Below are 27,510 nucleotides of genomic sequence, written 5' to 3' on the forward strand. Positions count from 1 at the left end.
CCACTGTTGTTAATCCTATAACTGTGTAAGCTTCATAAATGCCGGCTGAATGAATATTCTGTCAAACTTGGGGCTGGAACTTTCCATTTCCTTCGGGAGGAAAACAATAAATGATGGTGAAGCTCCCATAATCAATGCCCGTACTTCCCAGGAAAAGGGGCAGGGCGGACCTGGGTCAGACCGTCTGGGACAGGACCACCTCCCATCCGGGCCCCGCCCACATTCCAGCGGGCACCGCCCCCGGGCAGCGCGCGCCTCCGCCGCGCGCGCCCCGCCCCGCCCCGCCCCGGCTGGTGACGTGCGGGGCCGAGCGAGCCGGGCCAGCAACACGGCCGTGTGCTTCCGCGCGCTCCGGTGCCAGTGGGGCTTCGTGGCGGTGGCGGCGCTTTGCGGGGTTTACCCCGCTCCCTCACCTCCCTGGTGTGTCCCACGGAGTCCGTCCTGGCCAACGTTTCAGCCGGAGTCCAGGGAAAGGGTGAGCGTTCGCTGGAGCGGGATGGGACCGGTAGGGAGCGCGCACCGCATTCCCGGGCCTTGTCTGGGCGGGGGCGGCGCGGGCACGTGCGCGCCCTTCCTCCACTCCGCCAGCCCCGCGGCCCCTGGAGGGGAGAGGAGGGAGGTGCTCAGCGGAGCGAGGCCGCGTGTGATTGCAGAGAGGAGAGGATCTGGAGGAGGAGGCAGGCTCCAGGGTGAGTGTGTATGTTTGGGTAGTCTCCGAAGGAGGAACCCGGAGAGTGAGTGAGTGTGAGTGTGTGTGTGTGTATGTGTGTGTGTTAGGGCACAGCGCTGGCTGGGGGATGGGGGTCCCTTGAGCCCCAGTGGCCGAAGCTTTCATGATGTTAAGCTTGGTGGCCTGTGATGGGGTTGTAGACGAGATTTGGCCACAGCACTAGCAAGTTGTGCATTTACCAACAAGAATCCTGGAATCTCCCTCCAACCTGTCGCCCTTCCTACCGTCCCCCCTCCTCTGTGAAGGATAAGGAGGGTTTAGAAGGGTTGCGGGATCTTCCGTGGGTGGTGCCAGAATTAAAGCAGGAAAGTGTGAGATAGTGCGGGATTGGAGTGGAAAGCTTGGGAAAGTGAGGACTTGGAAGAAAGGCTGGTTTGGTGGATTGTGTCCAGGCTGCAGAAGACAATGAGGTTTATATCCTGACATTTTTTTCCTATTGTGAATGTAATTATGTTAAAAATAGAAAGTAGAGGAGGAAAAATATCAATAATTCTTAGAGTTCGATATATGTTAGCTAGTATTTTCATCAAAGCTTGTAACAGTGAAAGATTACCTACAATTTTCCATTCCCTTTTCTGGTTAGCCAGTAAAATGTAGTGTAACGAGTAGTATTCACTATCATTTCCTTTTTCTTAATAAGCAAGTAACAACTACATCATAGAAAAATTTAAAAATAGATAAGCAAAACGAGAATAGTTTCCCTGTCTACAGAGATTATCACTGAGTGTATATTTTTGGCTGTGTATATCCTTTCAAAGATAGGAGCAGATGATGCCCTGATTACGAATTCCATTTTTACAGGAATCCTTTGAAGGTTTCAAGTAGATAAGGCTCATAATCCGACTGCTATGTGGAGACCAGTTAAGGTGCTGTTTGCAGTATCTTGAGTAGGTCCATGATGGTGGAGATAGAGAAGGGTAAAAAGACTTTAAAATATTTTGGAGGAAGAATGAACAAAACTCGGAAATGGGTTGGTTAGGAAAAGGGAGGTTTCTTTGCTTTTTCTTCAATATTCGCTTTGAGCATCTATGACTAGATAGATGCTGCCATTTAGAAGAAGAATGGAAGAGAAATTTGAGATGGGAAAAATAATGAGTTTTGAAAAATAATGCTAAGTGAAATAAGCCAGTCAGAGAAAGACATATCAAATGATCTTACTTATATGTAAAATCTAATTAACAAAATAAACTGACAAGCAAAATAGAAACACAGGCGTGGATACATTGAACAGACTGACAGCTGTCAGAGGGAAGGGGGGAGGAAGGGACTTAATGAAAGAAGGGGAAGGAATTAGCCAAAGAACATAGACTATACATGCATAGCCCGTGGACTCATACAACACTGTGGTGATGGCCAGAGGGAATTGGCAGAGGTTGGGTGGAGGTGGGCAAAGGGAGGGAAAATGGGGACATCTGTAATAGTGTTAATAATAAAAATAAAAAATCATGAGTTATATTTTGGATGTATAGAATTTGAGGTGCATATTAGGGAGTCAATATGTTGAGGAGGCAGTTGGGTGTACAGGTTGGAACTCACAGAAGAGAGCCTAGAGCTGGAGATAAAAATTTGGGAGTACTCAGTTATATAGATGATATCAAAATTTTGGGACTATATGAGATCACTTAGGGAGAAAGAGTACAAGTAAGTAAAAACCGAGGCTCAGGCACTCCAGTATTGTGAGGTCTGGTAGAGATTGAGCACAGAACTGGAAGAGACAGCCAGTGAGGTAAAAGAAAAAGCAGGAGATTTGTGTCATGGAAGCCAAAAGAGATAAGTTTCTGGAAGATGGAGAATTGGCCCTTTTATCAGCATTTCTAAGATGTTTGGTAAGATGTGCAATTAGATTTGGCATTGTGGAGGTTATTTTTTAATTTTTATTTTTTAAACCCCCCCCCCCCCGAGTATATGTTTCTATTGATTTTAGAAAGAGAGGAAGGGATAGAAAGAGAAATATTGATCAGTTACCTTCGGTGTGAGCCCCCTAAGGGGATCAGACCTGCAGCCTAGGTATGTGCCCTGAGTAGGAATCGAATCCACAACCTTGTGGTGTATGAGACAACGCTCTAACCAACTGAGCCACAGGTGAGGGCACATCATGGAGGTTATTGGTTTTGTTCATTGGTATAGTACTATCCGGAGTTTTAGAAATGAAAGGTGGAAAACAGATTGAAATAATTGAATGGGATGCGAGAAAATGAAGACAGTGAGTGTGGATTAGAAAAAAGTGTCTCTTCTTCAAGACACCTTATTTTTTATCCACCCCCAAACTAAGTATGATAAAAGTAAAATGATGTCGAATTTTCCCGTTCCTTAATTACTAATCTGGTGACAGATTTTTTCACATTTATTGATCATTTGTAAGTTTCTGTTCCTGTCTTCTGTGCTACTTTTTTAAAAATTTTATTTTCTAATTTATTGTTAAGAGTTCTTTAGATAGTAAAAATATGTAGCTGTCATAGTGGAATCATACAATATTTGTCTTTTTGTGACTGGTTTACTTCACTTAGTATGACATCCTCTTGGTTAACCTGTGTTATAGCACATGTCATAATTTCCTTTTTAAGGCTGAATAATATTCCAGTGTATGTCTTGTCTATTTTGTGTATCCAAGTGTTAATGAACACTTCCATGTTTTGGCTGTTGTGAATAATATTGTTTGTATGAAGACTATAGAAACAGAGCCAAAGAATTATAAAACCATTATTAACATCTTAGAAACATTTGTCTGTATGGAAGCAGATGGAAAATGATTGGCTGCTTTTCCCCACCCCCTTTTTAAATCAGATGGGCAAAGTTGTCTTGAATGAGAGCACAAAATTCAGTGGTTCTAATGAGATTCAAATGCCATGAGGACCACAGAATTTTATATTGAGAAGATAACTCACATAGTATAGAGCAAATTTTTCAAGGACTTTCTTTATCAGATTTTACTGCTTTTGGCTGCATCTTGTGAGATGTGTCTGCAAGACAGGATTCTAGGACTACGTTCTAGATTTCCTCTGATATGAGAACTAAAACCTTTTACTAAGAATTTCTAGTGACTATATACTACATAATTTTTGTGATTTTAGTTATATAATTAAAATTATTTTTCTTAGGGTTTATTTCAAAGTATAGAATATTAAAAGATTTAGTTTTGTGTTTGGTCTTTAACCTTTTTCAAAAACTCAGACAACTTTATGTTATTTGAATGGGTGTGATCCAGGGTAGTTTTACTTTTTTATATTGTACATGGGAGAAGTGTGTATTTTTTAAAGTTAAATGGATAACATTCACTGTTTGTAATAAGGCTGTTTCAGTGAGATAAAAAATTTCAAATTACAGTAATCAACACTACACATATTTCTATATTTGGATTTGGTCCCATGGTATGGAAAAAAATCTTTTCTCACAGACTAATTATAAACAGTAACAATTTTTTTTTTTTAATGGTTCACAGTACCATCTCAGTATTCTTTTTATTTTTTCATTTTCTTTTTTGGCCAATTGAGCTATTTATTTTTTTATTATTTTGTTTTTTAATTTTTTTAATTTAATCTTTATTGTATTTTTCCCCATTACCATTTAGTTGCCTTATCCTCCCTCCCCCCTCAGAGTTGAATCTGATGGTATCTAACAACTGCTCACATTTCCTTTTCATAAATATCAAAATCAGACAAGAAGAATCCAAAACTTATTATTAACTGTGGGTGATTTGTTACACACTCCAGTCAGTTATTACATCATAATGATAGCTGCTTCAGCAGATGTGCCTAGCCTTAGCTAGCATATACTTGAATGTGGCAGGTGTATACCTTAGTATTGTTCTTGCTAGGCTGAAGCAAACCTGAATTATTTAAACATGGCTTTTGGAAGCTCAAGTCTATGCCTAAAGATGACAGGAGAAACTTGCTTACAAGGAATTAGGAATGAAATAGGAATTACCTTGGCAGAACAAGTTAACTCAGTAGGTGATTTCTTACCCACTCAATCCCCTCCACCACCAAATTCTTCCCTTTTTTCTGTTCTAGTTCCTCGGTTTTAGAGCAAAAGTTAAAAGAGAGTTTTTACTTTATCCCTTAAGTGAGAGTAAAATAAAATACTATTTTCTTCAAGGATCCCCAGCCTTTCTGGGGAAAAGCCACTGTCATTCTTGAGATTACTTGATGGGGGTGGTGGGAAGAGAATATACAGGTTTTGAGGTCCCTGGAATGGATGAGTGAAGGTGATGCTGGACTTCCTCATCCTCACAGGTAATCCCATAAGACTCTTGGCAAACTGTAGAAGACAGGTGGTCCCTGAGGAACTGGTTTGGCACAGAAACAGATTGGGAGATGTGCTGGCTTGCCTTAGGGGTATTACATAAGATAACAGTTATAGGAAAAAATGTTCTCTTTTAAAATTTTTATTTTTTTGAAGATTTTATTAATTTTTAGAGAGGGAGAAGGGAGGGACAAAGGGAGAGAAACCGATCGAAACTGATCAGTTGTCACTCCAATGCACCCTGACTGACTGGGACTGAACCTGCAACCCAGTCACGTGCCCTGACTAGGAATCAAACCGGTGACCTTCCACTTTGCAGAATGATGCCCAACCAACTGAGTCACACTGGTGAGGGTAGAAGGATGTTCTCTTACATCCATGATTTACATATTCATTTATCATTACATGAGTCTGTCTCCCAGCTGAATCAAGTGAGTCTATCTCTGGGATGGGTGAAAGAACTGAACTAAAAGCAAAGAGACTTTTAAATTGTTATTTCTGTTTTAACTTTGAGTGAATGAAAAATAAATATCTTTGAGTTAACATTTCATTTCTGTTAATTTTATTTTAAAACTTTGTATTAACTCAATAAGTACAAATTGTATTTTTGCCTTAGGTACATAATCTATGTTGGTGATAGAGCAGAGGTTTGGAAATCAAACAACTCTTCTTGTCTTTGCTATGTCATAGGTTAATGCTCTAAGAGACAACTCATGTAACCATCCTGGTCCAATTTTTTAAATCTGTATATTGGTAGATACTCACTGTTCAATAAGGGAGCCACTAGCCATGAATGGTTCTTGAGCCTTTGAAATGTGGCTAGTCCAAATTGAAATATGCTCTAAGTTTAAAATATACACTGGACTTTAAAGATTTACTACAAAGATAAGAACGTAAGATATCTTATTGCTAATCTGTTTATATTGATTACATTGCTGGATTGATAAAATTTGGGCACATTGGTTGAATAAAATATATTATTAAAATTAGTTTCACCCATTTCTTTTTCCTTTGTTAAGTGTGGCTGATAGAAGATACTATGTTTGTTTGTGGCTCACATATTTCTTTTGGAGAGTGCTGGTCTGGACAGCATATCCTGCACTGACCGCTCAATGAAACACCATTTGGAAGAGGAGCTGTGTCCAGTAGAACTTTGTTTTTTGTTGTTGAGATAGGGGAAGGGAGGGAGAGAAACATTGATCAGTTGCCTTTTGTTCTGACTGGAGACAGAACCTACAACCCAGGAATGTATCCTGACTGGGAACTGAATCAGTGAACCAGCAACCTTTCGCTTTATGAACCAACCCCAGCCAACTGAGCCACACCAGCCAGGGCTAGAACTTTTTACAATTATATAAATATTCTATGTCTGTGCTCTCTAATATAGTACCTACTAGCCACTGGTAACTAGTCTGAAATATAAAATATTGAATGACTGGGAACTGAATCAGTGAACCAGCAACCTTTCGCTTTATGAACCAACCCCAGCCAACTGAGCCACACCAGCCAGGGCTAGAACTTTTTACAATTATATAAATATTCTATGTCTGTGCTCTCTAATATAGTACCTACTAGCCACTGGTAACTAGTCTGAAATATAAAATATTGAAATGTAGAACAAAACCGAATTTTAAGTTTTATTCAATTTTAATTAACTTTAAATAGCCATATATGGGTAGGGGCTAGTGTATCAGGACAGTGCAGACCTAGAAGATTTATTGGATTTTAATACGTGTATACAGTTTGTGTTTATTATAAGTAATAATAAACGATCAATAACACTATTTATTGAGTACCTGACTGTAGCAGGTACTGTGTAAGTACCATAGAGAGGATTTCTATAATAATAATAAATTATTGAAACTTTAACTGTATTGCTCATATTTTGTAATATGCTTGATGCATTGTGAATTCCAAGTTACTGTATGTGTTTGCCATGTTTTCATTAGATTCGGCTCCTTTCCCTTCCCTTTCCTCCCCTTTCTCTTCTCTTCCCCTTCCCTTCCCTTCCCTTCTCCTTCTTTTTCTTCTTTTCTACTTTCCTTTTCCTTTTCCCTTTCCTTACGATGGCCCTTCTATGAAAACCTGGCTCCTTTTGAAAAGTCTGAACAATGTTCTGCCTTGTTAAAGGATTTTCTCTTGAAAGGAAACCCATGCTTTATAACAGACAATGATATGAAGATTTTTTTTTTCTTTCAGTAAACTTTTGAAGTTGTGATTTTGGCTTTAAAAAGGATATGTACATATTTACAAAGACTTTTAAGTGTCAGTATTATCCCTTTTGTGTGTACACACATATTTGTAGGTAGTAGTATCAGTCTATTTTATTAATTTATTATTGCCTTACAGTGAAGAACGGATGTCGTCATGTCTGGAATCAAGCGAACAATCAAAGAAACTGACCCTGATTATGAAGATGTATCTGTGGCCCTTCCAAATAAGCGGCACAAAGCAATTGAGAATTCAGGTAGAAATTCACATACTTAGGAAATTATTTCTTTCTTTTTTGGCACATGCCTCCTGTGAGAGTTATAGGAGCTAAAATGAAATGCATTTCCACTGTTGTATATAATTTGAAGAGGTTTGTGAGAGGGATTAACTAAGTGCACCATGTGTGGCGTAAAAGAGAGGAACAGTCAGGTAGACAGTTAAAGCATCAGTCATGAGACAGGCTCTAAGTTTTAGCTATCAGTGTATGTTAGGTATCATAAAGTCTTACATGTGTGCTACAGTGTGGTGTCATGTGAGATGATTATAGGTAGTACATGGATTCAGGTTTTTGTTTTTTTTTTAAGATTTTACTTATTTTTAGAGAGAGTGAAAGGGAGGGAGAAAGAGAGGGAGAGAAACATCGATGTGAGAAAGAAACATCAATCGGTTGTCTCTCATACGTGCCTGCACCGGGGATTGAACCCACAACCCAGATATGTGCCCTGACCTGGAATTGAACCAGAAACCTCTTGTTTTGCAGGACAGTGTTCAACCAACTGAGCCCTAACCTGTCAGGGCTAGATTAAGGTTTTTTATATTAATAGTTACACATTATTTTAATGTTGATAGGATAATGGTCTCATGAGACTTGTAGTTTCATGGCTGTTATTGCTAAGATAAGGCTAAAATTATTTTTAAATATTACTTGTTTTCATTAGATGTTTCACATGGTTCTCAAATATATAGGTGCTCACCCCATTTCCAATCACTTCACCCCCTTCCCATGTGCTACTGGCGCGCTTCCAGCTGCTGCCCCGGTGTGGGTGCATTTGTCTAAGACCGTGCTGGTCCTTTAAGTGGTAAAAATCCAGCCGTTTCTTCCATCACCTCAACCCCCACTGGCTTTTACAGCCAGAGGTAGCAGATGTCTATCTTCCAAGTGCTGGAACTGTGGGCTATGTGGTTTGGCCAGGAGCTGGGACCGCTTGCTCCTCAGGTATCCCTCCCGTCCACTCTGGTGCTGTCTCTGTAAGTGCAGTCGAGTAATCCTGTACCCCTCTCCTGCCCCCACCAAAGTCTTTGTGGATCAAAAATTATTAAGTCTAATTCCAAATAATGAAAACATTCCACTGCAACTTCTGCCCTTTCAGTTGTAATTTTATTTACAAGGAAATGTCATTTCCTTTCAGAAACAAGCCAAATAAATGTGAAAGTATCATGAAACTCAAATATATCACATGGCATAACTTCTTAAAAATAAAAACAAGAATAGGGAAACCTGAATGTTTTAGTAAACATCATAATTTCAATTTAAATCTAACTTCCCAAGTACTCAGCCTAAGCAGGGACAGTTTTTTGTTATTGAGTTACAGTTTGCTATTCTTCCTCTTTGTTCCACATTGTATTTAATCCCCAGCCATATTTTTATTTTTCAGAATTTTTCTCAGAGTAGATTTGGTGGGATGCTTCCCTTTGCTTAAATTGTTTTACTTTGTTTGTTGTTTTGTTTGTATTTACTCCATGAAAGATAGTTTAGAAGAGTTTATTTTTTAATAACTTAGGATAAAACATCCTTCAGTGATCATTGTCTCTAGGGAGACTTCCAGTCTCTCCTGAGTATATCTGCTGGTTTCAGCATACAAAGTTTATATAAGCAAGGATAAGTACAATAATAATATAAAATAGTCTTACCTCAAATATGAGAAATATCAGTCATTTGCCTCTGTGCAGAAATATCTACAGGAATGTTTATACCACCCTGGCCAATGTGGTTCAGTTGGTTACAGTGTTGTCCTGTAACCAAAAGTTTGCGGGTTTGATTCCCAGTCAGGGAACATACCTGGATTGTGGGTTCGATCCCTGATCTGGGTGTGTATGGGGGGCAACCAGTCGGTGTTTCTCACATCAATATTTCTCTCTCTCTTCCTCTCTCTAAAAGCAATAAAAAAATGTCCTCAGGTGAGGATAAAAATTTTTTTTTAAAAGAATGTTTATACCATTACTAGTTTTAATCGCCCATCTAATGGCATATTTTACAGGGAGAACGTGAGCTGGGTGAACAGAGTCCACATTTTCTCTCCAGTTTTTCCTGTATTCCAAAGCATGGGTGGTGGTATTTTCATCTTACAAATATGTACTAAATCATTTTGCAAAATTCTAGGTTGTAGTTTGGCTGTTCTTTTTTTTTTTTTAATTCTCTTGTATCAAGCTACATATATATATATTTTAAGATTTTATGTATTTATTTTTAGAGAGAGGGAAAGTGAGGGAGAAAGGGAGAGAAACATCAATGTGTGGTTGCCTTCCACATGCCCCCAACTGGGAACCTGGCCCACAACCCAGGCATGTGCTCTGACTGGGAATCGAACTGGTCACCCTTTAGTTTGCAGGCCGGTGCTCAATTTACTGAGCCACACCAGCCAGGGCTCAGCTACACAGTTTGATAATTTTACCTTTGAGTTACATATTACTTTGAGTAGTCATCATCTGAATTCTATACCTTCAGAAGCATTTTCTTTTCAATTTTTTCTTTTACTCATTTCTTTGGGTAGTTGTGATCAAAAACTGCTGAATTGCTTGCTAGATCCTTCTCTACAGAAGGATACTTCCTGCATTTTTTTGTTACTGCTCTAGCTAACTTTACTTTCTCCTGAGTTGCCAAATATTTCAGAATATTCATGGCTTTCTTTTTATTCTTTAGTAATTTTATTTTGACTTATTTTCACACAGGAAAATTGCAAGAAGTACTTGTATATCTTTTATCAGGATTAATTACCAGTTGTTTACATTATGCCTCATTTGGTTTATCGTTCTCCCTCACCTCCAAGTGCAAGTGCATGCACACACAGATATACACGCACATGATTCTTTCTGAGTCATTGGGCAGAAGATGAATACATGTAAACACGTCTGTATATTTCCAAAGGACATTCTCTTATGTAACCATAGTACAGGTATCTAAAGCAGGAAATTTTAACATTTATCCATTACTTTATCTAATCTGTGGTCCATTTTCAAGTTTTACCAGTTATCCCAGTATTGTATTTTATAACTTCCTCCCTCTCTAGGAGCCAATACAGGATCATGCAATGCATTTAGTTGTCTTATCTCTTTAGTCTCTTTTAATCTCCTCAACCTTTCTTTGACTTTATTTTTATTTATTTATTTATTTATTTTTAGAGAGAGGGGGAGGGAAGGAGAAAGAGGGAGAGAGACATTGATGTGAGAGAGACGTCGATTAGTTGCCTCTTGCATGCACACAACTGGGGACCTGACCTGCAACCCAGGCATGTGCCCTGACTGGGAACCAGCGACCTTTTGGTTCACAGGTCAGTGCTCAATCTACTGAGCCACACCAGACAGGACTGAACCTTTCTTTGACTTTAATATTTGAATAGTAATGTTTGAATTATATAGTCCACTTATTTTGTAGAATGTCCTTCAGTTTAGGTTTTGCTGATGTCACTGTGATTAGATTTGGCGTTTTTGGCCAGAATGCCACATAGTGATATAGTTTTCTCAATGCATCATATCAGAAAACACATGAGGTCAGTTTTCCCCGATATTAATGATGTTAACTTCTCATCACTGGCTCAAGTGATAGCCAATAGATTTCTCTACTTCAGAGTTATTGTCTCTTGGGTTTCGTTTTTGCTTGCTTAGTTAAGACAAACACTGATTAATTAGACCGTGGATTATTTTGTGTTCTTTGTCTAGCTCGAGATGCTGCTGTACAGAAGATTGAGACTATTATCAAGGAACAGTTTGCACTTGAAATGAAGAATAAAGAACATGAAATTGCAGTCATTGACCAGGTATAATGATGATGATAATTTTTTTTAATTGAAAAATAATCTATACATGATGACTAGACATGCCTTTTTTTATTTTTTTAACATAATTTCAGGAAAAGATAAAGAAAAAACATAACCTGAACTTTCATCCCAAAAGATAATTTCTCTTTGCTCTTGTGCCCAAATCTTTGAGGACATTTCAATGACTATACATGTGTGCACCTAAATTACATATTAATATGTCTATATACTCTTGCAAAAACATTGATTTTTGTCACTCTTTCAGATCTTTTGCCAGTCTTGATAGATGGAAAATGGTCATTTTTTTCTTTATTAGCAAGGTTGAGCTTTTTTTTGTCATTTACATTTCATATTTTATGAACTACTTGTATATCTGTCTGTCATTCCCATTTTTTAAAGTAATGAGTTAACATTTGTTTTTAGCGACTGATTGAGGCAAGAAGGATGATGGATAAACTTCGTGCCTGCATTGTTGCAAACTACTATGCTTCTGCAGGACTTCTAAAAGTTTCTGAGGTAAGTGTTCCTCATTTGCAGTCATTTCTGGCCATTCATATTTGTTGTATGAAGGGGAAATTGTTGTTGATGTGGAATTCCTACCTTTGAAACCCTTTTTTTTAAAGGATCTTCTAAAAAAAAAATTATTGATTGATTTTGAGAGAGAGTGATAGACATCGATTTGTTATTGTACTTATTTGTGCATTCATTGGTTGTTTCATGTATATGCCCTGATCAGGGATCAAACCTGCAACCTTAGTGTATTAGGACAACGCTGAAACCAACTGAGCTACCCACTCAGGGCTTGAAACATTTTTTATATTGACCTTCAGAATTCAAGAAGCCTCACCTACTTTCCTGGGAATGTACATAAATTTATTGTGTCGACCATAATTCTTTTTTTTTTTCAATCCTCATCTATGGACATTTTTTCATTAGTTTTTAGAGGAAGAGAGGGAAACATAGATGTGAGACAAAAACATTCATTGGTTGTCTCTTGCACATTTAGGATGGGTATCGTACACACCTAGACCGGGGATCAAACCCACAGCCTAGGCATGTGCCCTGACCAGGATTTGAACCCACAACCTTTCAGTTACAGGATGATGCTCCAACCAACTGAGCCACATCAGCCAGGGCAACCGTAATTCTTTAATCATACTTCTCTACCTTGTCAATATTGCTACTAACATTTTTCTCTTTCTTACTTAATCCCACTCCTAATTTTAGCAGTGTTATTAGGCTTTACAGATATAAAAATAAATTGCCTTATTCCTCTTCGTTTGATTATGGTCGTCTTTGGAGTAAATTATAGATAGATTTATTTTCCTTTGACTTTTTACTACTAATGAATGGTAATTTTTTTGTTTCAGATTTGCCCTGTTCAAGAAGCCAATTTCCCCCCCCCTACTTCTTATGAAAAATTCCAAGTACACTGAAAAAGTTAAATGAGCACCTATTAATACATCACTTAGATTCAATAATTTTAACATTTTTCCATATTTACTTTATCTTTTACTTTTCTCTGAATTATTTGAAAGTAAGTTCTAGGCATCATGACACTTTACCCCTAAATATTTAAATATGTATTTCCTGAAGGCTGTTCTTGTATGTAGTCACAGTACCTAAGAGAATGATTCACTAACATTATCTGTTAACCAGTCCATATTCAAATTTTCCCAGTTGTCCCCAAAATATCTTTTAAAGCTGTTTTTATTTTTTTGGACAAGGATCTAATCAAGGTTTATAGGAACATTTGGCTATTTTGTTTCTCTAGTTTCGTTTTATCTAGACTGGTTCTCCCACCTTTTCCCCCCAGGATATTGACTTATTCGAAGAGACCAGGCCATTTTTCCATTAGACTGTCTCACATTTTGAATTTATTTTTTTCCCTTGGGTTATTACGTCATTCCCTCTCTTTTTCTGTAAATTGGAAGTCAAGTCTAAAGTTGTGATTAGATTAAGATTAAATCTTCTTATCAATTGTACTTCATAGGTGATGCTATATACCTCATGTTTTACACCAGGAGACAATACAATAGTCAGCCTGTGAGTGATAATACGTGTAATCATTTGGTTACTGTGATTACCACTTGATTGTTCCCGTAATAAAGGATGGGGATAGAATTGAACAGAAACAGAACGGATTATTTGACATTTTGATAATGTCAGCATGATTTTGTTCTTTTTAAAATTTCTTTTTTTAAGGCTTTCTTTTCCAGTTAGAATTAGGTAGGTCTTCTTTTGGACAGTACTAGCTTTGTGAGAAGGGGGGCGGCTTGATGGCATATTGCTCTGCATTGTTCCCTGTGGCTTTTACATTGAAGAGGTACCTTCATGTCATCCCATGGAAATTTAGGGTGCCTGGCATTGGTGATACTCCTGATGTTGTCTTAGAGAAGTCTGGAGTATTATTTGAGTTTAATTTTAGATGGTAGGAAGTTGTTTCTTCTATTGCAGAAGTTTTCATAAAACATTAGAGTCTGAACTGCTTTTTTGCAGCTACCATAACAAATTACTAAAGACTTGGTTGGCTTTAAACAACAGGAATTGATCATGATTTTGAATTCTAGCAGTCCCAAATCAAGGTGTTGGCTGGGCCATGCTCTCTTTGAGGGCTCTAGGGAAGAATTCTTCCTAGCCTTCTCTTAGCTTCTAGCGGCTGCTAGCAATCCTTGGTGTTCCTTGGGTTGTAGCTGCACCACTTTAATTTCTGACTCTTCCTTCACATGGATGTTTTCTCTCTGTGTATCTTCTCTTTCTCTTTGTGTTCAAGTTTCCCTCCCTTTTTTTAAAGAATTTATTTATTTAATTTAGAGAGGATTGAAGGGAGGGAGGAAGAGAGGTAGAGAAACATCATTGTGTGGTTGCCTCTCATGCGCCCCCAACCTGTGACCTGGCCGGCAACCCAGGCATGTGCCCTGATTGGGAATTGAACCGGCGACACTTTGGTTCACAGGGTGGTGCTCAGTCCACTGAGCCACACCAGCCAGGGTCAAGTTTCCCTCTGAGAAGAACCCTTGTCATTGGATTAGGGCCTACCCCAGTCCAAATAACTTCGTCTTAACTTGATTAAATCAGCAAAGACCATATTTCCAAGTAAAGTCACATTCACAGAGTTAGGTGGACATGAATTTTTGGGAGACTATTTCACCCAGAGCAGATTCTGATGTCATCTGTTATGTGGCTTGCTATTGGATTCAACAAGATAGACATCCTGATCTAGTGGTTGCATGACATAGGAATATAGCTACTCTGAAGGGCTAGTTTTTTGTTTAATATTTTCTTCCTTTTTTCCTTTTTTCTTTTTGTTATTATCAGTTTTAAATAGTGCTATTTGTGGTCTAGAAATGCAGTGATTTTTATCTTGGTATATTCTGATTAGGATGTATTCAAGGATATTTAGGTATATTTTTGTCTATTATGATCTGCCATTTATTTTTAGATTATTATACCAAAATACATTTATAGCTCTAAATTATTTAAAGTCTCAATTATTTATTATTGAAAGTCAACAACTTTGTTGCTTTGACTCTGAAACACTAGTCTCTGGTTCCTTTTTTCTTTCTAAAACAATTATTTTAATAGCACAATTTTTAAAAGCTGGGCTTCCTAGGAGGTAGCTACAGTGTATCATGTCATATAACAGAATACACTGTATTTGGAATTGCCTATAATGAGATACAGGAAAATACCCTAGGCTTCAGTACTGAATTGAGGGCAAACTTTATGTCAGTATTAATCAATTTATAGCACTCTATTATATACGCATATATTTTTTATCTTTATTTCTTACAGAAATATTTTATTCAGAGCTCTTGTATATCTTGATTTGTTTTTAAAAGATTTTATTTATTTTTAGAGGGGAAGGGAAGGAGAGAAACATCAAAGTGTGGTTGCCTCTCACTTGCCCCCAGCTGGGGACCTCAGAGCTGTTGTGTTTATGTAAAGCCATGTGAAACTTCTTTTTTTTTTTAAGTCAGTTTGCTTTCTATGTGTTCCTATATATTTACTTTTATTTTTCATTTACCTTCAGAAGACTTGTGTCTGTAGCCTTTGGTTTTAGGATCTTTGCATAGTTATTTACCACTCTTGTTCTGTTGGTTCAGACCACATTAAGGAGTTTGGACTTCATTTTGTAGGTGTGAAGAGATTTTGAGAGATTTTAAGTATGATCCTGAAATAGATAAGGGTTTTGGAATGATCAAAATTTTGCCTCCTTTTGGTCAGTTTGATTAAAGTTTGTTTTGATTGCTTTTGTTTTTTTGCAGGGATCAAAGACATGTGATACAATGGTTTTTAATCATCCTGCTATCAAGAAATTTTTGGAATCACCATCAAGGTCATCATCTCCTGCCAATCAGAGATCAGAAACACCATCAGCCAATCATTCTGAAAGTGATTCTTTATCTCAACACACTGACTTCTTATCTGACAAAGACAATAACAGCAATATGGATATAGAGGAAAGACTCTCAAACAACGTGGAACAGAGACCAAGTCGAAATACTGGAAGGGTATAGTTGGATGGATGGGAGGGAGCCAAAGGAGAAGGGAACTAGTATTTGCTAGAGTATGCACATGTTATTTCACTTAACCTTCGTAGGAGCTCTGGGAAATAAGTTAATTAAATCCCTTTTAGAGATGGGGAAGCTGAGTCTCCATGAAATTAAAGTTATATTTGCCCACAAGTATCAGAGCCTATGTCTTTCTGATTTTAAAATTCAGGGCTGCTTTGCATGGTACAACTCCTAGTGCCGTTCACATAGATATGAAAGAAACCTTGAGGAGTTGGCAGTGTGGTAATCTTGCCCAAGGTCTTTCTACTCTGTCATGCTCATTCTCAAGAGCAGTGATTCTTCAGCATTTTCCTCTGAAACTATATTCTAAGATGCCTTGGTAACTGGAGGAAATGTGATGAATAATAAATAGAATTGAAAGCCGTTTATTGCTCTTCAATCCAGTTCGTGGAGTTGCCATCTCAAGCTGCTCAGACATTCTTGGTATGATATTTGGCTGTAGAGAAGAGACTGATGGGTTTTCTCAGCCAAGTGTTCTGTGATAGAGCAAATTTTAAGGTTGCTTTCCACATTAGACATCAAGGCTTTGATTTATTTTTGATAAAAATAAAAATTTAAAAATTTCTGATTATAAATTCATGTGTTCATTGCTAAAAAATTTAAATAACAGTAAAGTAAAAAGAACAGAAAAATTATCATAATGCTACACTCAAATATCAGAACTCAATGTTTGGATTTACTTGTCTTTTTCAGTATTATTTCTGGGACAATACCATATGTTTTTCTTTTTATAATTATAAAGAATTTAGGTTGTATTGGTCATTGAATTTAGGAATTTATCATCTTTTATGTAATATATACATGCTTATGTTTATGTAACAGATATTTAGTACTTACTGTGTTTTAGGCACTTCTCTAAGAACTGTACAAAACAATCATGTGAGGTAAAAACTATTATCATCCTATTTTATAAGTGAGGAAATTGAGAAAGAGAAGTTAAATAATTACCCGTTTTTCACATCTAGTAAATGGAAGAACCAGACTTTAAACCCTGGCAGTCTATCTCCGTAGTCAAACTTTAAATTAGCCACTGTGTTTATATTACTTCTCATTGAAAATGTTTTGATAGTATAGACATTTGAAAAGAGAATAAATTCTATAAGCCCTTCCCTATTCCCATTTTCCAGACGTAACCATTGTAATAGTTTCTTGTGTATCCTTCCACATCCTATTTGCATATACAAAACAGATGTGTATGCCTATTAAAAAAAATATACATGTGGAATTACATTGTATAAACTTGTTGTCTCAACTAATGCAAAAATGATAGTAAAATTGTTCTTTTGTGCTCTGAGGTACCACAAAGCCACAGAATTTTGTAATAAAAAAATTCTGAGTTATTTCATTCATATCTTCTATTATTTTGCAATTCCTGCCTATTAAAAGCTGTCCAGATTGAAAATGAAAATTATGATTTCTTTCAGGACACTTCTAGTGTTACTGGCTCCCATAAAACAGAGCAGCGGCATGCTGATCTTACAGGAGATGAGACTTCACGACTTTTTGTAAAGAAAACAATAGTAGTGGGCAATGTGTCGAAGTGAGTATCCAGTTGAATTGTCTCATTTTCAGTTATCCATTTTTGTTACTAGAACTTAGGCATACTCTTATCCTAGTATTACAATAGAGTCTCAGGGATTCTTTTTTCCAAACTCTTAGTTGTTTGAAAAGTTAACTAAGATTCAGAGACTTAAGACTCTGCCATGGTTTGTCTGCTGATCTTTGACATAGAATAAAATTGTGCTTGGTAAAAATTTCTAAGACATGAGCTTTTACATAAGCATATAAGTGGGTAAGTTTGGAGGAATTTCTGACCTTTTTTTAAAAAGATTCTATTTATTTTTAGAGAAAGGGGAAAGGAGGGAGAGCGGGAGAGAAACCTCAATGTGTGGTTGCCTCTCACGTGCCCCCAACTGGGAACCTGGCCCACAACCCAGGCATGTATCTTGACTGGGAACTGAACTGGTGACTCTTTGGTTCACAGGCCGGCACTCAATCCACTGAGCCACACCAGCCAGGGCAGTTTTTTGACTTATTCTGACTTAGTTTTAATCTTAGGGGCCTTAGCTAGTTCCTAAAAATATTTATTTAGTTGCCCAAATTGAAATTTTTTAATTTGTAGCAGAAAATTGCAGAGCAGGTCTTAATTCTTCCAGATTAAAGGGCTATAGATTACTTTGGAGTTAGCACGTATTTACCTAAGGGTACTAAATAGTTCATGTGAAGTGTTAGAGTTGGGGTCTTAACTATAGTACAGGACAGATTAGCCCAGAAAAGGCCCAACTAGAAATCTAGATAGACTCACCAGGCCACAAGAGTATGGGAGATAAACAGTCATCGATATTTTCAGACAGTTACGTCTAATTTGTAGGTTTTTAAAGATAAGCTAGAAATAAAATACTGGTTAATCGTGGATTTTAAGTAGAGAGGGAATGATGGGCTTGAAAGTTGTGAAGACTTTGTTCTGGAAGAGGGTAAAAATACTGATTTGCTTTAAACTTTGTTAAGAGTGTTTGCTGGAATATGTAAGATAACTACTAAAAGAACAGATACAGAGATTTAAACTTTAAAAGTCCTAAGGTGAGGGATGGAAGTTAAATGAAAAAAAGAGGAAAAGACTGGTTCTAGAAAAAGGCAAGCAGGGGCAGGAGGATGGATGTAAAGAGGGAAAAAAAGAAATAATATTCAGTAATTTACTGATACAAATCTAAATATATCAACAGTCATAAAAATACATATGGATTTAACTAGTTAAAATGTAGTAATTGTTATATTGAGGTAAAATAACCTGAAATTCAGATCTCTGTATTTCTCAATGACATCTAAATACAGAAAGATTGAAAGTAAATAAATAGTATCTTGCTCCTGGCATACCTATGCCCTCAGTTTGGCTCAAATAAACTCTTATAAAACTAAAGAAAACAAAGGTAGCTTATTAATATCAGGCAAAAAAGACTTAAGACCAAATGCATTCATAGAGGTAAGGACAGTTATATAATGATAAATGGTTCTATTCACCAAGAAGATAAGTAAATTCTTATACACCTTGTAAGAGTCTTAAAATGTCTTAAAATGATAACATAGTCTTAAAATAGAATCACAAGCAGAAATTGCCAAATGTACTACCATACTGAGAGACTTTATATACATCTCAGTAATTGATAGGTCAAATTACCCATATAAATATTAAAAATTGGAATATCAATAACAAAGCTTGAAAATATTATACAAAACAATTAAAAGAAAAACATTTTTTAAGCACACAAGGAACGTTTATGAAAATGGACTATATAGTAAGCCATAAAGCAAGCTTTAACAAGGTCTTATATCATACAGATGTTTTTTCTGACTGCTAGTGCAGTAAAATTAAAAATCAATGACAATAGGATAACTAGAAAACCTCTATGTTACCTGGAAATTCAAAACACTTACCAACAACTCACAAGTCAATGAAAAATCACATTAAAATAATCAGAACTAGATAAAATAAAAAGTTGTAGGATAACACTAAAGGGATAGTTAAAGGGAGATTTATTTCTTAACTGACTAGTAGAAGAAAAGCTGAAAATTAATTAGATGAAATAATGGAGTGGGGGAAGCAAAGAAATTAGGAAAATAAATAAACAGCATACATACATAACACTGGTGAAATTAAGGAAAAAAGACAAATATTAGAAATGAAAAAACATAGATGCTGCACTATTAAAGAGATGAGAAGAAACTACATCTTTATGCCAATATAGTTGAAAACTTAGAGGAAATCAAGACTTCCTAGAAAAATACAATTTGAAGTGACTCATCAAAGGAAAACTTTGAGTAGTCTTAGTATTACTAAGCAAGTTTAATTGTTTTTTTAAGTATATTTTATTAATTATGCTGTTAGTTGTCCCACACTTTTTTTTCCCTTTGCTTCCCTCCACCCAGTATCCCCCTTTCCTCCAGCAATCCCAACCCCCTTACTTCACATTCATGGGTCTTGCATGTAAGTCCTTTGGCTTCACCCTTTCCTATATTCTTAACATCCTCCTGTCTATTTTGTACCTACCAATTATACTTCTTAATCCCTGCACCATTTCCCCATTTCTCCCCCTTCCTCCTCCCAGCTGATAACCCTCCAAATGATCCCTATACCTAGGATTCTGTTCCTTTTATGATGGTTTGCTTAGTTTGTTTTCTGTTTTTATTTATTTTTTAGATTCAGTTGATAGTTCTGAGTTTGTTGTCAATTTTAATGTTTATAGCTTTGATCTTTTTCTTATTTAAGTTCCTTTAATATTTCATATAATAAAGGTCTGGTGATGGTGAACTTCTTTAACTTTATCTTGTCTGGGAAGCACTTTCTCTGCCCTTCCATTCTTAATGATAGCTTTGCTGGATAGAGTAATCTTGGTTATAGGTCCTTGCTTTTCATCACTTTGAATACTTTGCCTGCAAAGTTTCTTTGGAGAAATCAGCTGATAGTCTAATAGGAATCCCTTTGTAGGTAACTCTTCTTTTCTCTTGCTGCTTTTAATATTCTGTCTTTATCTTTAACATTCGGCATTTTAATTATGATGTGTCTTGGTGTGGTTCTCTTTGGTCTAGCTTGTTTGGGACGCTGCTTCCTGTACTTCTATGTCTTATTTCCTTAGCCAAATTAGGGAAGTTTCCCTTTATAATTTTTTCACATAAGTTTTTGATTTCTTGCTCTTCCTCTTCTCCTTCTGGCACCCCTATGATTTGAATGTTGGCACGTTTAACATTGTCCCAGAGGTTCCTAAGCCTCTTTGGTTTTTTTCAATTCCTGTTTCTTCATTCTATACTGGGTGACTGTTTATTTCTTTCTTATGTTCCAAATCATTGATTTAAACCTGGGTTTCCTTTCCTTCACCATTGGTTTCATGTGGCTTTTCCCTCGTTTTATTTAGCATAGCCTTCACTTCTTCCCTTATGTGTTTGCCATACTTAATCTTATCTGTCAAGTATGTGAGCATCATTATCACCAGTGTTTTGAATTCTACATCTGTTAGGTTGACTCTCTCCTCATTGCTTACTGAAACCTCGATTTGCTCCCACTTTTGGGCCATACTTCTCTGTCTCCTCAATTTGACAGCTGCTTGTTTTTGCCCCTGTGTCTTAGGTAGAGCTGTAACATCTGTTACATTGTAAGGGGTGGAGCCTTAGGTATTCGTCAGTGCTGGCCGACCCATTTAACCACGTTGTGGTGCTGTATGTGTGGAAAGGGTCTGAGAGGGAACAAGGCCACTTGCTCATCACTCACTCCTTTTCTAAGCACTTTCTGCACTTCCTATATGCAACTGGTGCCTCTCTAGATGTTGCTTGGTGTTGGTTCCCAGAGTGGGTGGGTCTGCAGATGTTCTAGGACCATGGGGCCCCTCTAAACAAATGGACTCTGCTGAAAGACTAGCAGCTTCTTCCGCCACCCCAACCACCACTGGTTTTCACAGTCAGAGCAATGGGGCTTTATTTTTGCTGGTGCTGTAACTGTGAGCTGCGCGATCTGGTCTGGCATCACTCCACAGGTGTCCCTCCGGCTTTTATAAATGTGACTTCATTCTCCGCCAGCGGCCACAGACACTGCCTTATTTCCACTGCTACTGCCACACCATGTCCCCTCTGCCTTGGCTCCGCCCCTCCTACCTGTCTGGATGACTATTACTTCTTTATATCTTTGTTGGACTTCCATGCAGTTTTATATTCTGGTAGTACTGGTTGTTTTTAGTTTTGACGTAGTTGTATTCCTCCTTATGGTTGTGGAGGGAAGAGAAGCATGTGTACCTACACCTCCATCTTGGCTGAAAGTCCCGTAATTATTGATTTTTAAAATATTCCTGTGACAAGACCAAACCCAACCACTTGTCTTAGATTGCTTTACAAGCCAAGTGGATAGATAATTCCAGTTGTGTACAAAATCTTCTGAGGGAAAAAAGAGACAACACTTACCAACTTACATTATGAACATATCCTAATTTTTTTAATAAAGCCTGACAGGGAGTTCATAAGAAAAGGAAAATTATAGCACTTTTACACTTTTGAATATAGATGCAAAAATACTGAACAGATCCTTAGCAAACCGAATTCAGTTACTATAGAAATGGTAATTATGAGCACGAAATGTAGTTTTGGATTAACATTATAAATCAGTAAATATAATAGACACATTAACAGATTAAAGAAGATAAACATGATCACCTCAAAAAATGCAGAAATAACATTTGACAAAACTCAACATCTGTTGATAGTTATCGTAAATCTGTGTGACAGACTTGGAATTTAGTTAACTCAGATAAAGAATATCTTCAAAAAACTGATAGCAAATATCATATTCAGTGGTAAACTTAGGTCTTCCCTTTAGAATTAGGAACAAGTCAAAAGCCTGGTGTCACTGCTATTAAACATTGCTCTTGGGATACTAACTAGTAAGATTTTTAAAATTAAAAAAATATGGACTGGGAAATTAGAAACAATGTCATTAACAGATGATGTTCTATAGAAAAAATCTAAAACAATTCAAGTTTTAAAATTAAGGAGAGAATTTAGCAAGATTGTTGAATATAATATCAGTACGCAGAAGTCTGTTGGTTCTGTGTGACAGCCACAAAATCAGAAAACATAATTTTAAAAGATATATTTGCTGTAGCAATGAAAATCTGATAAAACACATGCTGGCTTTTCATGAAGAATTATAAAAGCTTTATTAAAAGACATGAAAGAACTAAATATCAAATCATTATTTAGATATTCTGATTCAAGTCCCAATGGGATAACGGGGTTCATGAAATTCACAGGCTTGTTTTTATATATGGAAGTGCAGAGTCAAGACTGGGTAAGAAAATTGAAGAAGAACTAGGTTAAGCATCTTGGCCCACTGCATCACTAAGGATGACCATAAGCATCGACAGCCCACATAGGTGGCCATTACCATATTTTTCAACAGAATGTAATAAGGAGGGTGGGCTGGTTGGGGGGGAGCAGTGGGGGAAAAATGGGACAACTGTAATTGAAAAACCAAAAAATAAAATTAAAAAAAAGAAGTAATAAGGGGCCTCATGAAATAAAAACAACTGCAAAAGGGAGGGCTAAATATACTAGCATTACCATGGACAGGACTTATTTTGGCTTTTAAAAGGCCAAACCAGTTGCACCTCTCTTGGTGGCAATGAATAGGAACCAGAAAAGCCCAAAGTTCTAGCACCCTGAAACCTGCATGGAACTGACCCAAAGTCTAGAGGTTCCCTAACCCAAGAATAAAATATGTATCAGTTTATTTCTACATCATGTACCCACTTGGCAGGAAAATCAAGGTTGATTATTTTTTAAATTACATAGTAATGATCAGAAAATGAAACAAACTTTAGGGAAATGCCCCATAGACCAAAAACTAAATAAAATTAAAAGAAAAGGATTAGCCCTGGCTGGTATGGCGCAGTGGGTTGAGCGCCGGTCTACAAACCAAAAGGTCACTGGTCTGGTTCCTGGCCACGGCACATGCCTGGGTTGCTGGCCAGGTCCCCAGGCTAGTAGCAATAGATCAATGTTTCTCTCCCTCTCTTTCTCCCTCTTTTTCTCCCTCCCTTCCCATTCTAGTACCCTCTTATCAATCTCTCTGTGTATTTTCCCCAACCCTCAGCCCTGGCAACCTTTTAACTTATTGTAGATTTCACGTATCAATGATACTATATGATATTTGTCTTTCTCTTTCTGGCTTATTTCACTTAGCATAATGCTGTCAAGGTTTATCCATGTCATAACTACGGAATCTCCTTTTGTTATGTCTCGTGGCTGAATAATATTCCATTATATATATAATCATATCTTTATTAATCTGTTGATGGACACTTGCTTTCTTGTCTTGGCTATTGTAAATAATGCTGTAGTGAAAGTGGAAGTGCTGATATCTCTTCATTATCCTGTTTTCATTATCTTTGCATATATATACACAAAAATAGGGTAGTTCTCTTAATTTTTTTGCAGAATCTTCATGCTGTTTTCCATAGTAGCTGCACCAATTTACATTCCCACCAATAGTGCACAAGATTTCCCTTTTCTCCATGTTCTTGCCAACACTTGTTATTTCTTGTATTTATTTTATTTTATTTTTCAATTACAGTTTGCATTCAATATTATTTTGCATTAGTTTTAGGTGACTTGTATTTTTGATGATAGCCATTCTAACAAAAATGTGAGGTGATAACACATTGTGGATTTGATTTGCATTTTCCTGATGTTTAGTGATATTGAATACTTTCTCATGTACCTGTTGACCATTGGTATGTCTTCAGGAAAAAGTGTCTGTTGAGTTCCCCCATTTTTAAATTGGGGCTTTTGTTTTTGGGGAGGAGGAGCTGTTGAATTGTGAGTCCTTTATTTATTTTGAATATGATAACTCCTTATTAGATATATGATTTGCAAACATTTTTTCCCATTTTGTAAGTTGCTTTTTCATTTTGTTGATGATTTCCTTTCCTGTGCAGAAGCTTTTTACTTCGATGAAGCCCCACTTGTTTATTTTTCTTTTGTTTTCTTTGCTTTTGGTGTCAAATCCAAAAAGTCATTTCTCAGATTGGTGTGAAGGAACTTACTCACTATGTTTTCTTTTAGGAGTTTTTGTTTGTTTTCAGTCTTAAATTTAAATCATTGATCCATTTTGAGTTGATTTTTGTATATGGTGTAGATAAGGTTTCATTCTTTTGCACAAGGCTATATAGTTTTCCCAACACCCATTTTTTGAGACCATCCTTTCCCCATTGTATATCTTAGCTCCTTGGCTGTAGATTAACTGATTGTATGTGCATGGGTTTATTTCTGGACTCTATTCTGTTCCATTGATCATGTGTCTGTTTTTATGTCAGTACCATACTGTTTCGGTTACTGTACCTTTGTAATGTAGTTTGAAATCAGTCAGTGGGATGCCTCCAGCTTTGTTCTTTTTTCCATACAGATTTTAGGTTTTTTTTTTTCTATTTCTTTGAAAAATATCCTTGGAATTTTGATTGGGATTGCATTGAATCTGTGGATCTCTTTGGGTAGTGTGGACATTTTAAAAATATTAATTCTTCCAGTCCATGAACATGGAAAGTCTTTCCATTTATTTTTATCTTCTTCAGTTTCTTTCATTCAGTGTACAGGTCTTTTATTTCCTTGGTTAAAATTTATTGCTAAGTATTTTATTGTTTTTGATGCCATTATATATTTAATTATCTCAGTTTCTCATTTTGATAGTTTATTGTTAATGTATAGAAACACAACTGATTTTTTAATGTTTATTTTATGTCCTGTAACTTTACTGAATTTGTTTATTCTAACAGTTTTGGGTTGGAGTCTTTAGGGTTTTCTATATATAAATCGTGTTATATGCAAATGGGGGCAGTTTTACCTCTTCCTTTCTGATTTATTTCTTTTTCTTGCCTAATTGCTCTTATAGGACTTCTAGTACTGTGTTGACTAAAAGTGGTGAGAACAAGCATCCTTGTCTTGTTCTTGATGTTAGAGGAAAGCTTCTAGTATTTTTACCTTTGAATGTGATACTAACTGTGGGCTTGTTGTATATGGCCTTTATTATGTTAAGGTATGCTCTCTCTACAACCAGTTCACTGAGTTTTTGTCACGAATGTTGACTTTGTCACGTGCCTTTTTTATCCTTCATTTCATGAATGTGGTGTATCACATTGATTGATTTATGGTTGTCAAGCTTCCTAGCATACGTGGAATAAATCCCACTTCATCATAGTGAATGATCCTTTCAAGATACTGTTGAATTTTGTTTGCTAATATTTTGTTGAAGATTTTTGCATCAGTTGGCCTGTAATTTTCTTTTCTTGTAGTGTCTTTGTTTGCCTTTTGGTGGCTTTGTAAAATGAGTTTCTCACCTGTTTTTTGGAGGAATTTGAGAAGCACTGATACCAGTTCTTCCTTAAGTGTTTGGTAGAATTTACCTTTAAGCCATCTGGTCCTAGAATTTTATTTGTTGGGAGGTTTGATTACAGTCAATCTCCTAACTAGTAATTTTTCTCTTCTGATTTCCTGCTTTTTTATGATTCAGCCTTACTAGGGTGTATATGTCTAGGAATTTATTCATTCTTCTAGTCTGTCCAATTTTTTGGCATATAATTGTAGTCTCTCATGATTCATTGTGTTTGTGTGGTGTCAGTTGCAAACACCCCTCTTTCACTTGTAATTTTATTTAAGTCCTCTCTTTTTTTCTTGGTAAGTGTAGCTAAAGGTTTTCAGTTTTGTTTATCTTTTTAAAAAAACAGCTCCTAGTTTCTTTTATGTTTTTATTGTCATTTTAGTCTCCTTTGATCTTTGTTATTTCCTTTCTTCCACTAACTTAGGGCTTAGTTTCACTTTTTCTAGTTCCTTGGGGTATTAAGTCAGGTTGTTTATTTGAGATCTTCCTTTTTTCTCAATGTATGTTTTTATTGGTATAAACTTCCTTCTTAAAACTGCTCTTTCTGCATCCCTTAAGTTTTGGTGTGTTGTATTTCCATTTCAGTTGTCTCAAGACATTTTTTTATTTCTCTTCTGATTCCTTCTTTGACCCAGTGGTGGTTCAGTAGCATGCTGTTTATAATCTCCATGTAACTGAATTTTTTAGTTTCCTTCTTGTAATTTATTTTTAATCTTGTTTTAAGTAGGTGATAATTGCTTTGTTAGGTTTTGAAGGAAAAAATAATTTAGTTTCTTCTTTTTCTTCTCCTCTAGGTATATACCTCCCGATAAGAGAGAAGAAAATGACCAATCAACCCATAAATGGATGGTGTATGTCCGAGGGTCTCGTAGAGAACCCAGCATTAATCATTTTGTCAAGAAAGTTTGGTTCTTCCTTCATCCCAGCTATAAACCCAATGACCTTGTGGAAGTTAGGTAAGCAGTCTTGAGTTATTTACCCTAAGAAGTACAGCTTTATGAACTGTAAGAAAAGTAATTTAACTTCTAAACACTCCCTTGAAATTCTTGTATTTATACAGCTCATCTAGCCTCTCTTAGAATTGTACTGGCGACTTGTTTTCTCGGCCAGGAATCCCTTCTGCCTATTGTCTGTCTTGGTGTACAAATGCGCACACACACACTGTGGCTGTCTTTCTAAAGGTCTGCCCTCCGTCCTTCAGGACATAACTCAGTGTTTCCTCCCTCAGTTAATACTTCTTTGTCCTACTTTTTTCCAGAGGTTAAATTATAGTAAGTGATTATTTACTTGAATGCTTGGGATATTAACGATGTTTTATAGTTTAAGATAAGTGATACAGTGATAATATTTTCTGAGTTTAGATAGCCTGACTCCAAATGAGCCCAGTATTCTATGTTCTACTACAGGTATTTTAGTGAATTGGGTAAGAAATAGATGTGTTTAAAAAGTGCTATGTCTGGCCCTGGCTGGTGTGGCTCAGTTGGTTAGGACATTGTCCCATACACCAAAAGGTTAGGGGTTTGATTCCCAGTCAGGGTACCTGCCTAGGTTGTGGCTTCAATCCCTGATTGGGGCATGTATGGGAGGCAACCAGTTGATGGTTCTCTCTCACACTGAAGTTTCTCTCTCCCTCTCTCTCTAAAATCAATAAAAGTATTTTTAAAAGTACTGTGTCTGTAAAAATATAAATAATAAAAAGGATATGTTTTATTGGCCTGATCAGCAAGATATTTCCTTATGTTTTATATGGTAAAAAAATAACACCGATCAATCATGTGAATTGTTTAAAATGTATTAACCATATTT

The 27,510-nt window shown here is 36.7% G+C and overlaps 1 protein-coding gene across 3 annotated transcripts in view; it reads left to right on the forward strand.

Annotated features, from left to right (window-relative positions):
• Positions 1-337: 337 nt before the first annotated feature.
• YEATS2 (YEATS domain containing 2) overlaps positions 338-27,510 on the forward strand; it is a 78,721-nt gene continuing 51,548 nt past the window's right edge. For all 3 annotated transcript variants that reach the window (XM_090274548.1, XM_090274565.1, XM_090274557.1), the window contains exons 1-7: positions 338-475; positions 7,322-7,439; positions 11,120-11,217; positions 11,641-11,733; positions 15,486-15,731; positions 17,219-17,334; positions 26,499-26,660. In XM_090274548.1, the coding sequence (XP_090130674.1) occupies positions 7,340-7,439; positions 11,120-11,217; positions 11,641-11,733; positions 15,486-15,731; positions 17,219-17,334; positions 26,499-26,660 (815 nt within the window). In that variant the 5' untranslated portion in view covers positions 338-475; positions 7,322-7,339. The remainder of the gene's footprint in view (positions 476-7,321; positions 7,440-11,119; positions 11,218-11,640; positions 11,734-15,485; positions 15,732-17,218; positions 17,335-26,498; positions 26,661-27,510) is intronic.

This window comes from Furipterus horrens, unplaced genomic scaffold (genome assembly GCF_987537825.1).
Source record: "Furipterus horrens unplaced genomic scaffold, mFurHor1.1.pri manual_scaffold_1, whole genome shotgun sequence".
NCBI classification, from domain to species: domain Eukaryota; kingdom Metazoa; phylum Chordata; class Mammalia; order Chiroptera; family Furipteridae; genus Furipterus; species Furipterus horrens.